This window comes from Orcinus orca, chromosome 15 (assembly GCF_937001465.1).
Source record: "Orcinus orca chromosome 15, mOrcOrc1.1, whole genome shotgun sequence".
In the NCBI taxonomy this organism is placed as follows: domain Eukaryota; kingdom Metazoa; phylum Chordata; class Mammalia; order Artiodactyla; family Delphinidae; genus Orcinus; species Orcinus orca.
Window position 1 is genome coordinate 25496232 of NC_064573.1, and position 16060 is coordinate 25512291.

Here is a 16060-nt window from a genome sequence, read left to right on the forward strand (position 1 = left end):
AAGCCATTGACATTAAATTTTAATTGGGCTGGTGGAAAGTGTGGGAAGAATTTGTAGTAGGTGCTTAGAAAACTAGGCAAATGAAAAACTAACATAATTAGCTCTGGGGAAAGGAAAGAGTTGTACAAAAAAGGAAACATGATTATACAGTAGTAGTTATACAGTAGTAGTTAACTACTAATCTCATCAGGTACAAAACTACCTGGGAGATAATTATTTTTAAGCTTGGAGGAAAGCAAGTGGTCGTGGTGTAAATCCTCATTTTCTGTAGAAAAATCGCTAGATATATCTAAACTTGCTATTTCAAGGGATACCATTACTGAGGTATAAATAGCAAGAATAAAAGTTAAAAGGTTCTCTTGGTGTGAGAAGAGGAGCTATATTTGACTTTACTCACTATGCATGTTGTTACTTAGATATAAATGAAAATATTTTTTAAAAGAGGCTTAATTAAAAATCTTCTCAAGGGGTGGTAAAAGTGAACCAAATCTTTTTATCACAGACTCTCTTTACCTTTATTTCTTTATTTTTATATTTTTTAACTCTTTGCTTTTTTCTTTGGCTGCTTTGGGTCTTCGTTGCTGCGCACGGGCTTTCTGTAGTGGTGGTGAGCGGGGGCTACTCTTCGTTGCGGTGTACGGGCTTCTCAGTACGGTGGCTTCTCTTGTTGCGGAGCACGGGCTCTAGGTGCACAAGCTTCAGTAGTTGTGGCGCACGGGTTTAGTTGCTCCGCGGCATGTGGGATCTTCCCAGACCAGGGCTCGAACCCGTGTCCCCTGCATTTGCAGGCGGATTCTTAACCACTGCGCCACTGGGGAAGTCCCTATGTCTTTATTCTTCTTGTTTACTTCACACTTCATGCCTTTTCCCTTGTTATAACTTTACATTTTACTTTATGATACTTGGTTATGAAACTTTAAAACTTTGGGGATATTGAGCTTGTAAATTTTTAAAAATATTTTTGTTACGTGTTTTGAGAATAGATTGAAATTCTAAAAAGTGAGGAAATCTTTCTTTTGGTGAAGATATTTTATTGATACTAAGTTAAAAATAAAGTAGTATGGGTAGTGATAAACTTGTCCAGTGTTGATAAAGATAAAAGATTTTACTTGCAAAATTATTATATTTGTCCACTTATAACACTGTCTTGTTTTTAGAAGGATTTGTTTCCACAATTCATTTAAATTATTAAAGTCATTTTCAGGGGTGAAAAAGATAACTTCTGAATGTCTGTTGTGAAAGAAATAATTTGAATTTCTATTGTATTCTGTAATTTGCTTTTGATACTATGTTGAAACTAGTAGTTGATTGTAAAGTTAGCTTCTAAATTATCCTTTCCATATCTTTTCTAGGTTAGATTAAGGAGGATATTTTCTTAGAGTGGATCGCTGCCTTTGGTAAGAACATGTCGTCCATCTTGCCATTCACTCCACCAGTTGTGAAGAGACTGCTGGGATGGAAGAAATCAGCGGGTGGATCTGGAGGAGCAGGTGGTGGAGAGCAGAATGGACAGGAAGAAAAGTGGTGTGAGAAAGCAGTTAAAAGTTTGGTGAAGAAGCTAAAGAAAACAGGACGATTAGATGAGCTTGAGAAAGCCATCACCACTCAAAATTGTAATACTAAATGTGTTACCATACCAAGGTAAGTGTTGTTAGATCAGAAATTTGATGGCCATACTGTTGAAAATTGCTTAAAGGAATCTGAAGGGAAGTTATTGAAATTTTGTTACTTTCAAGTGACCTGTCAATAGTGATTATTAAAATATGACAGCTATTTTTAACCTGTCGTATTAATTTTGTTTAACTCGTTAAGACTTGTTTATTTTACAAAGCATTTTCTTGAACAGTGAGAAGGTTTAATCAAGCAAAATAAAATACTTAGATTGTATTTTTATCTTCACTGTCTTCATTTACCTTCATTGCCTAAATGCTTCATTGTATGTTATCCTAATTTCTGTGATTGAATGACATTTGAATAAAGATTCAAAGATTTTTCTATCACCAGTGCAGTAGTGACTGACAGTTTTCGCCTCCCTTGGTCAAAACTTCAGTAAGGAGTGAACAGAGGCTGCTAACATTGTGATGAATTTTGTATTGTTTTTGCTTGAGTTGCAGCACTGCTTCTAACAAAGAACAGTATGTGAGACAGCTTCCTAGGTGTCATAGGTGGTCAGAACCTGTCTTGAAGACCTACCTCTTGTATGAGAAGGACCTGTTACTTAAGAGGTTGAAGTTTTATTAGTGTAAATTTAATCATTTACAGATCAGTACCACTGTCAGAAATACTGTTTTTTAACATAAAGTAGCGAGTGGTTTTTAAGTGTTTTAATGTGTACTACTATAGTTGTGCATATTACAGGGTTTGCGGGAGTGTCAGTTTATAGCATTTTCTAAAAATGATTGTTTTCAGTGTCATACACATAGGCTAGCATATGGCACGTAAAACCATTCTACTTGACACGTTTCTAATGAGTTTTGGGAAATACACTCTGGATGCTTGTTGATAATAGATCCTAATAACACCAGCCTGTCTGCTTGCAAATACTAGGAGTAGAATGTTTCCTCCCTTGTTTGGTAGGTTAATTATCCATTTCTTTTACCTCACTTGTTTCATGTATTTCTTAAATAAGAGTCACTTTTCCTGGTATATTCTTTCGTTTTAGAAATGTTTATGAATGCCTGCTGTGTACAAGGCACTGGTTTTAGGCACATGGGATAGATACAGTATGAACAAAACTCAAAGTTCCTGCCCTCCTCAGGGATAGATGTACACAGTAAACAAGTGGACAGATTAATCTAATTGGAGATGGTAATGAGTACAAAGAAAACAACGACTGAGGGGTAAAACTGCTTTGGATTGGATTGTGACACTTAATCTGAGCTTTGAGAAGTAGCAGCTAGCTGAGGGAGGTCTTCTAGGCAGAGGAAGGAGTGAGTGTAAAGATGCCAAGTCAGGATATAGCTTATTGTATTGGAGGACTTAGTGTATCGCAGTAGAGATGGCGTGATACAAAATGAGTACAAAACTTGGAAAGGGTCAGATCATAGAGGGCATCGTAGGGCAGTTTGAATTTTAGTGTCAATGTAATAGAAAGCAAATAAAGATTTTTAAGTGGATTTTCAGATTTTAATCCTTTTTTCTTTTCCTCGGTACGTGGGCCTCTTACTCTTGTGGCCTGTCCCATTGCGGAGCACAGGCTCTGGACTTGCAGGCTCAGTGGCCATGGCTCACGGTCCCAGCCGCTCTGCGGCATGTGGGATCTTCCCGGATCGGGGCACGAACCCGTGTCCCCTGCATCAGCAGGCGGACTCTCAACCACTGCGCCACCAGGGAAGCCCTTAATCCGTTTTTAAAGAATTTTTTACATTTATATTTTTACAAAGATCATTCTGGCTGCCGGACACACGTGGTTGGAGCTGGGGGTGGGTAGTGGTGTAGTGGTGTGTGTGTGCATGTGTGTGTGTAGTAGACTGGTGTGGTATAGTGGTCTGCAAGCGGGGAAATGAGGAGGCTATTGAAGCAGTCCAAAACAGAGATGCCAGAGGTTGGGCTGGCATGGAGGCTGTGCTGCCACCAGAAGTGGATGGATTTGGTTGGAAGTTGAACTGACAGGACTTGCTAATGAATTGGTTAATAAGTCAGGTTTTTTGTGTTCACTTTTTATTGTATAGTGCCTGGTATTTCAGTTCAGTAAACATTTATAAACATACAGTCTTTGCTCTTGAGTTGCTTACTTCCTAGTAAGGGAGGTAAACTTTAAAAAATAAGAAAGATAATTTCATAATGTGCAGGAGGTGTTCTGAAAGATGTATGCTTAGGGAGCTGTTTGCAAAGTGGGGACCCTTCCCTGCTCTGCGGCTTGTGGAAGGTTTCCTCCTGGAGAAAGATTGGTGCCTGAGTTGGGTGGAGGTAAAGGAGGAGTTTAGTCAGGATAAGCTCCATTCATCCAGAGTGGCCCTGGGGTGTTGAGAGGACTGGTGATGGGGGTCCTGGGAGTGCCAGGTGGGAGGTGGGATATGGCAGGACTCAGAGGCTGTGTGGTAGGGAGGAAGCACCACATCCTGCGCGCTGGGGGGTTCACACTGAACATGAGTGTGATTGAGTGATGGGGGAGTTGTCAAAGAGTCTTAGGTAAAGAAGTGAGGAAAATGGTTGTGAGACTGTCAGGAGTGGAGGCAGGGAGACCAGTTAGTATGTTGTCTCCTCATCCAAGGGAGCTGTGTGATCCAGGAAGACGGGGGGCCATGCTTTTGCACAGCTTCATCTAGGGCTTCGGTGCCAGTGCGGTGAGGTTGTTGGCAGAACAGAACTGAGAGGAGAGTCATGCAGTCCTGTCTCTTAAGGAGGTACAGTAGGAAGCAGCCTCATGATGGAAATGTATAGGCCTTCTGTTTAAACTGTAGAAGTCCCTTTAGTCGAATTTCTTTTCCTTATTTTCCAGTCTTCATTTTACAGTCTAGTTTTTAGAGATTTTTTTTTTCATATTCTAGGGCTTTTTCATCATTTAAAGATTTTTTTCCCCGCACTTTTACCTGAGTAATGAAAGTGAAGTGGTGCTTGTCCAGTATCTTGTTTTTCACTCTTTAAAAGTTCCTTGAAGCTTAGAAACTTGCTTGTCTAATTTGGTGGTCTTTTTTTTTTTTTAATATTTCAAGAAATGTAGATTTGTTAATATTGGCTGTTTATCAAAAACCTTAAGTTTCTTGCACTATATTCTGGAGCCATATATTTTATAAAGTTTGTTTTTAATAATAGAACAGTTATATTGTGTCAGATTATTAGTCACCTCTTAACTACTAAATGTATTTAAACATTCAGTCAACTCTTAATTATATAGACTGTAAAAGGTGGGGAATGGGTGTGGAAAGGGTCCATTATAGAGGAATCCAAACCCTAGCTTAAGCAAAATTATTTAAAATGTAATTCATGGTGGATTTACTGTAAGCTTATTAACTTAAAATTGCAAATAAGTTGTCAATAAAATACCTTAACGTATTGATGTACTCATCACGTATTAATGAACATGAAACATAAATTACTTAATTTTTTAAAATGACAGATGTTTTCTGTTTAAAAATCCCTGTTTCATTGACTCTTCTTAACAGTTTCCTTTCCTCCAACCCCCATCTTCTAATGTTAGAGTGGGACTAAATTGCGGCTAGAAACATAGTCCTGACTTTATATCCCTCCCATCCCCCTCACATAATTAACTCTGCCTTCATTGCTTTGTCTCTGAAGGGATAGAAGCTACTACCCATATGTGTCACTGCTTCCTTCCTACTGTTTTATGTGGTGACACAAAGTGATTCATGGGTAGATCTTAACCTATTAAGCTACAGTGAGCTGAATAGTATAAAGTTTCATGAAGCTTTTCCATCTCAATTTTTTGAGACTAACAAATGGAGGACAACTCAGTCATAAAATCAGAATGGCAATTGATGTTTAGGTAATGAATCAGTCAGAAGAAAAAAAAGTGACTTTCAGTGCATTTAATCTACAGTAAAGCAAAATCCAAACAGCAGTGGGGATGGAGAGCTTGTAAAGTTTAAAACAAGTGGCTGTGAGGTCTGAAATGCCAATTTGATAATATCCATTGTACATAAATGAAGAATTTATTTTCATAAACATAAATTATAAGGGCTTTCCTAAGGTGGTACTTTGACCACATAATTACATTTTGATCTTTCATCTTAAGGAAATAATCAGGAATATGGTCCAAGATTTCTGGTGTTCATTTCAGCATTGTTTATAATAGCAAAGAATTAGAGAAACCCAATCCTAACCCACAGTTTCCTTAACTGTAATAATAAAGGAAACTTAACCCAACTCATTTTATACCAGAATTGAAAATGAATAGTAAAAGTAAAGTTTATATCAATCTTACTCATAAAAACAAATGCAAAAATTATAAATGAAAAAGCTTGAATTATAAAAATAAAACCACAAAATCATGACTAGGTAAGGTTTATTGCAGGAATGCTAGTATGATTCACCTACAGGAAATCCATTAATGTAAGATACTCTGTATTCATATTTATGAACACTCTGATCTTGGTGGATCTAGAAAGAGCTTTCTATAAAATTCAGTATTCATGTTAACAAATTAGGAATAGGAATTTTCTTAACTTGATAAAGCAATACTTCCAAAAATGTTAACACTTAATCTTGAAACTTTAGAGAGAAATACATCAAATTGTTAATAGTGATTATTTATGGATTACCTAAAAAAAGAAATGTCCTGTAATTTTTCTGTAATATTTATCTATGAAAGTATGTTTTACTTTTGCAGTCAGCATAATCAAATTTTTTTTTATGGTTTGTTTTACTTTATTTTTTTTTAATAATTTTTTAAAATTTATTTTTATTTATTTTTTGGCTGTGTTGGGTCTTTGTTGCCGTGCGCGGGCTTTCTCAAGTTGTGGCGAGCCGGGGCTGCTCTTCGGCGCGGTGTGTGGGCTTCTCATTGCGGTGGCTTTTCTTGTTGCGGAGCACGGCCTCTAAGCATGCGGGCTTCAGTTGTTGTGGTTCACGGGCTTAGTTGCTCTGTGGCATGTGGGATCTTCCCGGACCAGGGCTTGAACCTGTGTCCCTAGCATTGGCAGGCGGATTCTTAACCACTGCACCAGCAGGGAAGCCCAATTAAATGTTTAAAAAGAACTTTTGGGCAATACTTAGACTATTCTTGGCTTTGCTTTTTTACCCTTTAAATTAAGTCAATTTTTCTGTTAAAGGGCAGTTATATTTTCATTTTCTTAACATTCTAATAAATGTCTTTATATTTTTTCCTTCAAAAAGTATGTTTCTTAAAACAAAGTAGTATGTGTACATGATTCCAAATTCAAACACAGATTATACAGTGGAAAAATGTGTCCCTCCCACTCCTGTTGTCACCCGTCTCCTCACCTAGTTGTATTACTAGTGTCTTATATATCCTTACAGGATATGTTTCTTGTTAATACTGTTGCTAACATTTGGATTTTGTTTTCCATCTTCTAAATTTTTAAATATCAGAGTAATTGAAATAAACTTTATGCAGATGGTCAACTTTTACTTTTGATTTTGTATTACTACCCCTTTTACTTCTCTGGATAACCCAGGAAGAATTAAAGAGAAGTCTTTTAAAACCAAACTGTAGTATCCTTCAGTTCTTCTTAAATTAGTGTTTTTTTGTTATTTCAGAAGAGAATAATTCTCTCTCCCTCGTTCACACATAGAAATAGACTGTGTGTGGGGGTGTGTGTGTGTATGAGATAATATATATGGAATACTATGACAGAAAGAACTCTGAAGTTTGATGACTTGTTTTTGAGTCAGCTTCTTCAGTACTGATGAATGTGAATCCTGAGGCATGTGATTATACTTTTGACTGTTTCTTCATCTGTGAAACGGGTGGTACTATCTGAGTTCTTTCACAGTACTATTTTTGGGTCCTTTGAAATAATGTTAAGTTTAGTTTGTAAGCTATAAAGCACTACAGCCATGAATATGATTTGTTTGAAATTTTCACAGATATTCCATGTCTTCATTTTCCTTCCAGGTTTTCTAAAAGAACTCACATTAAATTGTATTGTCTATCTTTGCTTAGTAAACATTTCTGCCAGACAGCTATCATAATTTAGTATAACATTTATTTATAAAATCAGTTCATCAAAGCAATGAAACATTTTATAAATGCAAACTAGAACTTTGAGATTACCAGCCTCAGCATCCAACTTGTCATTTTCTTTCTATATGTTCTGTGTATAAGTTGTGAAGGCGCTTGTAATGAGCACTTCACTATGGTCCTGTGAAACACAATTTGAAGGACACTTTGCTAAGACCCTTAACCTTTATGTGGTGCCTACATTTACAGTTCTTTTTTTTGAGGGAGCTCATGCTCTAGGACCCTGGTGCTCAGAGCCCTTTTGTGTATATGATACATTCTTCGGTAGGGCATTTTTATCATTTACCTTATCAGGGAAAACATCCAACTGCCCTAGGACCTAGGTTCCTTTATAAAATTATAGGATTATTACCCAGGTTAATTAATATATAATTTTAAATTTAACGCTCGATGCAACAAGCGTCATCCCCACTTTTCTTGTCCCATTCACGTAACGTATTGGCTTTAAAGAATTCATTTCTCAACTTAGAATCAACCTAGCTAAAATAATAAGCATTTAAAAAATTATAACCATCTTTTATTTTCTCAGCATCTTTGGTCTCTTTCCAGTCTTATCTGGAACCATTTCAGTTTGCCCAGACTATGTGACTAACCACATTCTAGGAAGATCATTATTATTGGGGACAACATTTAACTATATTGTTTGCTCCTTCTCCTGCCTGTCTTGTAGTAGAGTGTTTCCAGGCCTATGTCGTCCCCGCTGGTAATACAAGTAAATGTACCACTACCATCTAAGGCAGGGGTCCCCAACCCCCAGGCCACGGACTGGTACTGGTCCATGGCCTGTTAGGAACGCGGCCGCACAGCAGGAGGTGAGCGGTGGGTGAGTGAGCGAAGCTTCATCTGTATTTACAGCTGCTCCCCGTTGCTCGCGTTACCGCCTGAGCTCCGCCTCCTGTCAGATCAGCGGCAGCATTAGATTCTCATAGGAGTGTGAACCCTACTGTGAACTGCGCCTGTAAGGTATCTAGGTTGCATGCTCCTTAGGAGAATCTAATGCCTGATGATCTGAGGTGGGGCTGAGGCGGTGCTGGGGAGCGGCTGCAAATACAGATTATCATTAGCAGAGAGGTTTGACTGCACAGAGACCATAATAAATCAACTGCTTGCAGATTCATATCAAAACCCTATCAGTGTCAAGTGAAAACAAGCTCAGGGCTCACACTGATTCTGCATTATGGTGAGTTGTATAATTATTTCATTTTATATTACAGTGTAACAATAATAGAAATAAAGTGCACAATAAACGTAGTGTGCTTGAATCATCCTGAAAACACCTCCCCCACCCCCCTACCCCGGTCTGTAGGAAAACTGTCTTCCACAAATTGGTCCCTGGTGCCAAAAAGGTTGGGGACCACTGATCTAAGGGACCTGAAATTGACAGTACCACACATAGACTGTGAAGATGAAAAATAGTAGTAAAACACCAGTTTAGGATATTCTTCAATCTTGTGTTAAATCTTACCTGGTAATTGGACTGAAATGACTGTGTCCCACATGTCTCTTATACTCTGATCTTTACATTCTTTTTGTTTTTCCTCTTTCAGTTCGGATGTTTTCTATTGACCTAAGTTTGAGTTTACTGCTCCTGTTTTCTGCTATGTTCAGTCTTCTGTTAAACATATCCAATAAGTTCTTAATTTAAAATACTATATTTTTCATTTTTAGTATGTTCCTTTGATATTATAGATTCTGAATCTCTATTCTTCACCTGTTTTTTCTATTTTCTGAATTTTCTTTAATATATTTATAGTAGTTATTTTATAGTCCCTGTCATCTCTAATATCTGGATCATCTTTAGGTCTGCTTCTGTTATTGTCCGTTCATTCTTTTGATTATCATCACATTTTCCTGCCTCTTCATGTGCTGTGTAATTTTGATTGTACGCCATATATTGCATACAAGAGAATTATAGATGCTGCAAATGATGCTTTCCCCTGTCAGGTAGATAGGCTGATCACCTTAATCTTCTCAGGGGTTGAGCAGGGTTGAGGCTTGTTGCCATTTTAATTTGATTTAGTCTACACTGGCACGTACCTTTTCTGCAAATAAGATTCTCCTGGGATTTTGCTTAAAAGCCTGGCAGGTCTCTGTCCTCCACTCCCTCAAACACTGTGGGAGATTCACTTCTACTCTTCTTCCATAGCTTGAGTTTGGCTCTTGGGCCTCCTGCTGCTTGCATTTTTAAAATCAGGCAGATGTCTTTGAGGAAGGAGAATCTTGTGATTGTCAAATGTTTGACTGTGTTATTTTCTTCAGTTGAGTTTTTCTTCCCAGACCGAGCCTGATGCTCAGCGTGTACCTAGAATCTGCAGGTGACCCCAGGGAAGGAAATGACAGACAGTCATCAGTTCACCAGAAAGTGTTCTCGCTTCTCGCAGTCTTTGTTCATTTGGATCTCATTACTTTAATAGCTCTCCGTTGTCTTTGAATAAGTATTTTTTGTTACTTTTTTCCCCCTAGTTGTTGCAATAGGGAACATTAGCCTGCTATGACCTGCTTATGTCTTATGTGGAAGCAAAATTGTAACAGCTTTTGAAAGTGGGACTCTTCTGGTATTTATTCAGAGACCCGAAATTGGAGAACAACTGATTGCAAGTAACCTACACTGAGAATTGAGGTGCTATACCATTCATGCAGGACTTGCAGAAAGGATTAGCTGAGACAAGTATTTGCTACAGTTAACCCATCACTGACCTCTGAGCCATGTAAATAAAATATAAGAGTTTGTGGAAGGGATCCCATGTGAAAACTTGGGAGCGAGTAGAGTATGCTGTGGCATTTCCTCTTTCTTTATCCAAATTGAGGGGCTTCAGGGAACTTCTCAGTTTGACATGAGGTTTGGGAGATAAATAGACTGGTACCTGACTGTCATCTGAAAAAGGCTAAAAAGTGAGAGAGCAGCTGGAGCTGCTCCTGCATCAGTAGAATGAAGGCAGGGCACTGTTGGAATGGTCTGCACGTTCAGAGTGCAGTGCATCAAAGGTGCAAGAATTTTCCCATGGGCCAGGTGGACTTTACTAAGGTAGTTGAAGTTGACTTGTCTTGAACAGATCAAGAGGCTCAACTTGGAAAGTCAGAGTGACCCAAGCCAAACAGCCAGAGAAATTCCTGCAACAGGAACTAACTACAGGGAAGAGGCTGCATTTGGGCTTCTGACCTTATAAGTCTGTTCCCTCGTCCCCTAAAACCCCCTCTTCGTGATGTTCCAGAACCTACAGGGCCCTTAGAGGTAACAGCTAGAGAGTCCTGGAAGAGGTGAAATTAGCAAAATTGAATGAGAGAATAAAGTTTTGATTTAGATCAGGGTAGTAAAATTTTAATTTCTGCAAAGACGTTTATTGTGTTATATATATATAATCTATTTGGGTGTGACTAGAACAGCCATGGGATCTTTCTGAAATTTTACGCAGAAAGGAGGAAAACAGTTTGACAGGAGCTTGCTTGAGGGTAATGATATGGGAAGACTCAACAAATCCAGCTTTTTAAATAAGCTGTCTGTATTCTCCTTTTGAAAACTTGGGAATCCAAATTTAGTGGTGCTGGGGACAGGTAGACTATATGGGGAGAATGGAGGAATGTTACATACATCTGCATGAAGTATGTAGCATTTTTTTTTTTTTTTTTTTTTTGCGGTACGTGGGCCTCTCACTGTTGTGGCCTCTCCCGTTGCAGAGCACAGGTTCCGGATGCGCAGGCTCAGCAGCCATGGCTCACGGGCCTAGCAGCTCCGCGGCATTTGGGATCTTCCCGGACCGGGGCACGAACCCGTGTCCCCTACATCGGCAGGCGGACTCTCAACCACTGCGCCACCAGGGAAGCCCAGGACTTGAAATATTTTGAGCAACTATTTTTAGAATTGATATTTAAATCTTTTCAATGATAGGGACTATTTTATTTGTGTGGGAGATATTTTGTTATTTTTCAAAGGCAGTAGAAACATCTAGCAAGATCTCAAAGTGTGTTTTCAACATAACTTTAAAGGGAAAGGTAAAAAATTTTTCAATCATCACTTGGTCCTTTCTTCTGCTTCTAAAAAGAGCTGTTCCAAACCAAAGAAGAAGAGTATCAGTTTTATCTTATTGGACTCTATGGAAATTTTAGTGTCTCCCCGTATTTTAATTTGGGAGTAGCTCTACTAATTTCCTTGTCCAAAGCGTTTTTTTTTCCTGAGAAATTATAACTCTTACAGTGAAATCTCTAGTTTTTATAATTAAGCACATTCTATAGTGCTTTACTTATCAGAAATTCTATACCAAAGTTATTGTTTTAATTTTGTCTTGCTATGTTTTTATTTTTAGTAAACTATATAAGAGACAGAATAGTGTTGGTAATTAAGAATGCAGCCTCTATCCCCGCCACTTGCTAGCTGTATGACCTTAGACATGTCACTTCATCTCTGTGCTTCCATTATCTCATTTGTCAAATGGGGTAACTGCCTAAATTGTGGGTTATTGGAAGATTAAGTAATTCAGTATGTGTAAGGACTTAGTGCTATGCTTGAAATATAGTAAGTGCTTAATCAGTGTGAACTATATGTGGGGTGGATCCCTCCCCAAGTTTGATTTTGATGTGAGACTGATGAAGCCAAACATGTAATGAAAGGGCATGAAAAAGATTATTGTTCATATGATAAGGCTTTCTGGGGAAAGCAGGGCAGGCTCCCAAACTGGTCCAAAAATTACTTGAGAAAGGAGTGACAGGAGACATGGGGCTGGGGTGATAATTCCTGCACTCCTGTGTGTGCCCAGACTTGCCTGGTTTAAAATTCTCACCAGCCCCAAGGGCTTCCTTATCAGCTTGCTCAGATTTGAGGCAGAGGGGATGAGGACATGATGGGACTCGAAACTCTTAGCAGTCACATATCAAGAATGGAGTTAGATTCCTCATTAAACTCAATAAGGATAATTGAAAAGTAAACCACACCTAGGTGCATCATAGTCAAACCCATGAAAGAGAAAGTCTTGAAAGCAGCCGTGAGCAATGACATGTTATATACCTGGGAACGATGATGTGAAGGACAGGTGACCTTTTGCAGAAGCGAGAGGGTCAGAAGATTATAAAATGATATCTCTGAGGAGCCATAACCATAAATGTGTATCTACTTAATAAAAAAAGCTTCAGAATACATGAGTGAAACTGGATAGAATTAATGGGTCAAAATGACAAAAAATTGTGGTAATAGTTGGAGAGTTCAATTAGACCAAAAAAGTAAGTAAAGGCATAGAAGACCTAAATCTAAAATCAGTATAATAACAGTCTTTTCAAGTACTCTTGGTAACATCACCAGGAAAGACTATTTGCAGGGCACAGATCTCAATAAATTTTAAAAGATTGAAATCAACAGAGTATGTTCTCTGCCAACAGTAGAACAAAATTAGAAATTAATACCAGCAAGACATATTAAAAATGGAAGTTATCGTAATTCTTTGACCCATGGGTCATTTAGAAGAGAACCATGAGCAAAATCAGAATATATATCAAACTAAATGATAATCAAGTTATACCATATCAAATAAGTGGGATGCAGCTAAAGCAGTGCTTAAAGGGAAATTTATAGCTTTAAATAATTATACTAGAACAGAAAAGTTATCTAAGACGTCACCTAGGGAACTATGAAAAAGGTCAAAGAAAATGGAAAGTAAGTAGAAGGAAGAAATAATAAAAATAAGAGCAGAAAATCAATGATTAGAAAAGAGACAACAGAGATGATAAATCCAAAAGCTGATTATTTAGAAAGATCAATAAAATTGAATAAACTCCTATAATGCTGATGGAGAAAAAAAAGAGAGCGCCCATAACCATAAATTAGCTATGTATGAAATGAAAGAGATATTATCATGCTAGATCCTACAGACATTAGAAGCATACTATGGATATATTTTAAACAACTTGATGTCAACAATTTGTAATAGTCAAATTTCTTTAAAAACATGTTACCCTGGCTGGTGCAAGAGGAAGTGGAAGATTTGGATAGCCCTATAATCAATTAAAGAAATTGAATTCATAATCAAAATCTTTCCCACAAAAAAAACTCCAGGTCCAGTTGGTTTTACTGGTAAATTCAAGCATTTGAGCAAGAAACAACATCAATCGCATAGAAACTCAGAAAAACAGAGTTATTTTATGAGGTCAATATAACCCTGATAACAAAACCTGACAAAGATGGCACCAAAAGGAGAAAATTTAGAGATTGATACTTGTCATGAACATAGGTTTAAAAAGTTGTTAACAAAACATATACTCCAGCAGTATACAAAGAGGACATTATGATTGAGTGAGATTTAGCTCAACAATGCAAGGTTAGTTTATAATATTCAAAAATTAATCAGTGTAATGCACAGCACTAACAAAGGAGAAAAACAGTGTTGATCACTTTACTTGGTTAGAAGCATTTAACAAAAATTCATCCATTCATGACAAACACTCCCAGCTAATGAGAAATGTAAAGACGTTTCCTCAGTTTGATAAAGGACATTTAAGAAAAACTGACGGCTTAAGAATATACTTACTCACAAAATAATATGTTTTCCCTAAGATCAAAAGTAGGACAAGGATGTCCATTCTTGTGCCGCCTTCAATTCATTATTTTAATAGAGGACCTAGCCAGTGCAGTGAGGCAGGAAAATGAAATATAAGAGGCATAAAGATCTGAAAGAATGGGTCAAAACTCTTGCTTTTTGTAGATGATATGATTATGTAAGAAACCTTAAGGAATCTACAAAAACAGTCACTAAAGCAAACAAGTAAATTTAGCAAGGCTTCATCTTACAAGATCAGTTGTATTTTCATAAATATTAACAGCAGACAAATGGAAGTAATATTAAGAAAACAATTCTATGAATAGTAGCACCAATAAAATACCTAGGAATACATTTTTTTTTTTTTTTTTTTTGTGGTACGCGGGCCTCTCACTGTTGTGGCCTCTCCTGTTGTGGAGCACAGGCTCCGGACAGCGGCCATGGCTCACGGGCCTAGCCGCTCCGCAGCATGTGGTATCTTCCCGGACCGGGGCACGAACCCGTGTCCCCTGCATGGGCAGGCGGACTCTCAACCACTGCGCCACCAGGGAAGCCCCAGGAATACATTTTTTTAAAGACATAAGATCTGTACACTGAAATTTCAAAACCTTAATGAGAAAAATTAAAGAAGACTAAACAAATGGGGAGAGAATTCTTCTCATATAGCCAGATACGCTTTTATCAGACTTAGACTCCCTAGATAACAATTATAAACTCTGCACAAAATAAAAAGAAAAAAAATAAGGCACTAGAGAATGAACAAACAAAATAGACATTTTGAAGGAGATTTGACCCTTGGAAGAAGCAAGTGACATGAGGTGAATTTTCTGTTCTTATAGCTTTTATCCATGCAGAATGTGCAGGGTAGCTACAATTTCAATATGAAACCTGCCTTTTCTGTCCTGAAGAACCAGAGATCAGAGTTTAGGACAACCACAGTTGCTGAAGAGTGAGAGGAGAATTCTGGCATGGAGAGAGCCACAGAAGGGGAGCCCCACATTTTCCTTAAAAACTTTGCTGAAATCACTAGGCTGGTGAAAAATTAATTGGAATTGTTCAAAGACAGAGTTTGAGTGTGAACAAATTAATTGCCTGCCAAAACAAGAACAGTTAACACTTAGAGGAATATAACAGAATCTAGCATCTCCATCATGTAACGTTCACAGTGTCCAGCATACAGACTTTAAGTTACTCAACGCATGAAGAGCAAAGAAAATGTGACCCTTTCTCAGGAGGAGACCAATGGAAACCAACCCTGAGACAACCTTCATGTTGGAACTACCATACAATAAATTGACAGACATACCATGTTTGTGAATTGGAGCACTCAGTAGTATTAAGTTAGTTCTCTCCCAGTTTAATCTGAATCAAATCAATCTCCATCAAACCCTAAAAATATATATGGTTTTCATAGAATGTACAAACTTATCCTAAAATTTAGGACCTAGCATGTCCAAAGCAATCTTGAAAAAGATCAGCAAAGTTAGAAGACTTAAATTATCTGACTTCAAGACTTTCTGTGAAGCCACAGTAATCATATATTGTGTTTCTGGCATAAAAACAAACAGGTAGATAAATGGGATAAAATAGAGAACCTTAAAATAGATACTTATGTGGTTGTTTGATTTTTGACAGATTTGCCAAAGCAATCCAGTAGGGACAGGAAAGTCTTCAATAAATAATACTGGGAGAACTGGATTCTCCATCTGGAAGAATGAACCTTGGCCCCACCTTAAACCATTCAAAAAAATTAATTCCAAATGGATCATAGTTCTCATCTAAAAGTTAAGACTATCAAGCTTGTATAGGAGAAGACGTTTGTGACGGAGGTAGGCAAAGGGTTTTTTTCTTTAAAGGATATGGAAAGCAATAAGAG

General features: G+C 37.7%; 1 protein-coding gene across 7 annotated transcripts in view; it reads left to right on the forward strand.

Annotated features, from left to right (window-relative positions):
- Positions 1-16060, forward strand: part of SMAD2 (SMAD family member 2) — a 107765-nt gene that overhangs the window by 25992 nt on the left and 65713 nt on the right. For all 7 annotated transcript variants that reach the window (XM_049697886.1, XM_049697885.1, XM_049697882.1 and 4 more), the window contains one exon: positions 1353-1641. In XM_049697886.1, the coding sequence (XP_049553843.1) occupies positions 1406-1641 (236 nt within the window). In that variant the 5' untranslated portion in view covers positions 1353-1405. The remainder of the gene's footprint in view (positions 1-1352; positions 1642-16060) is intronic.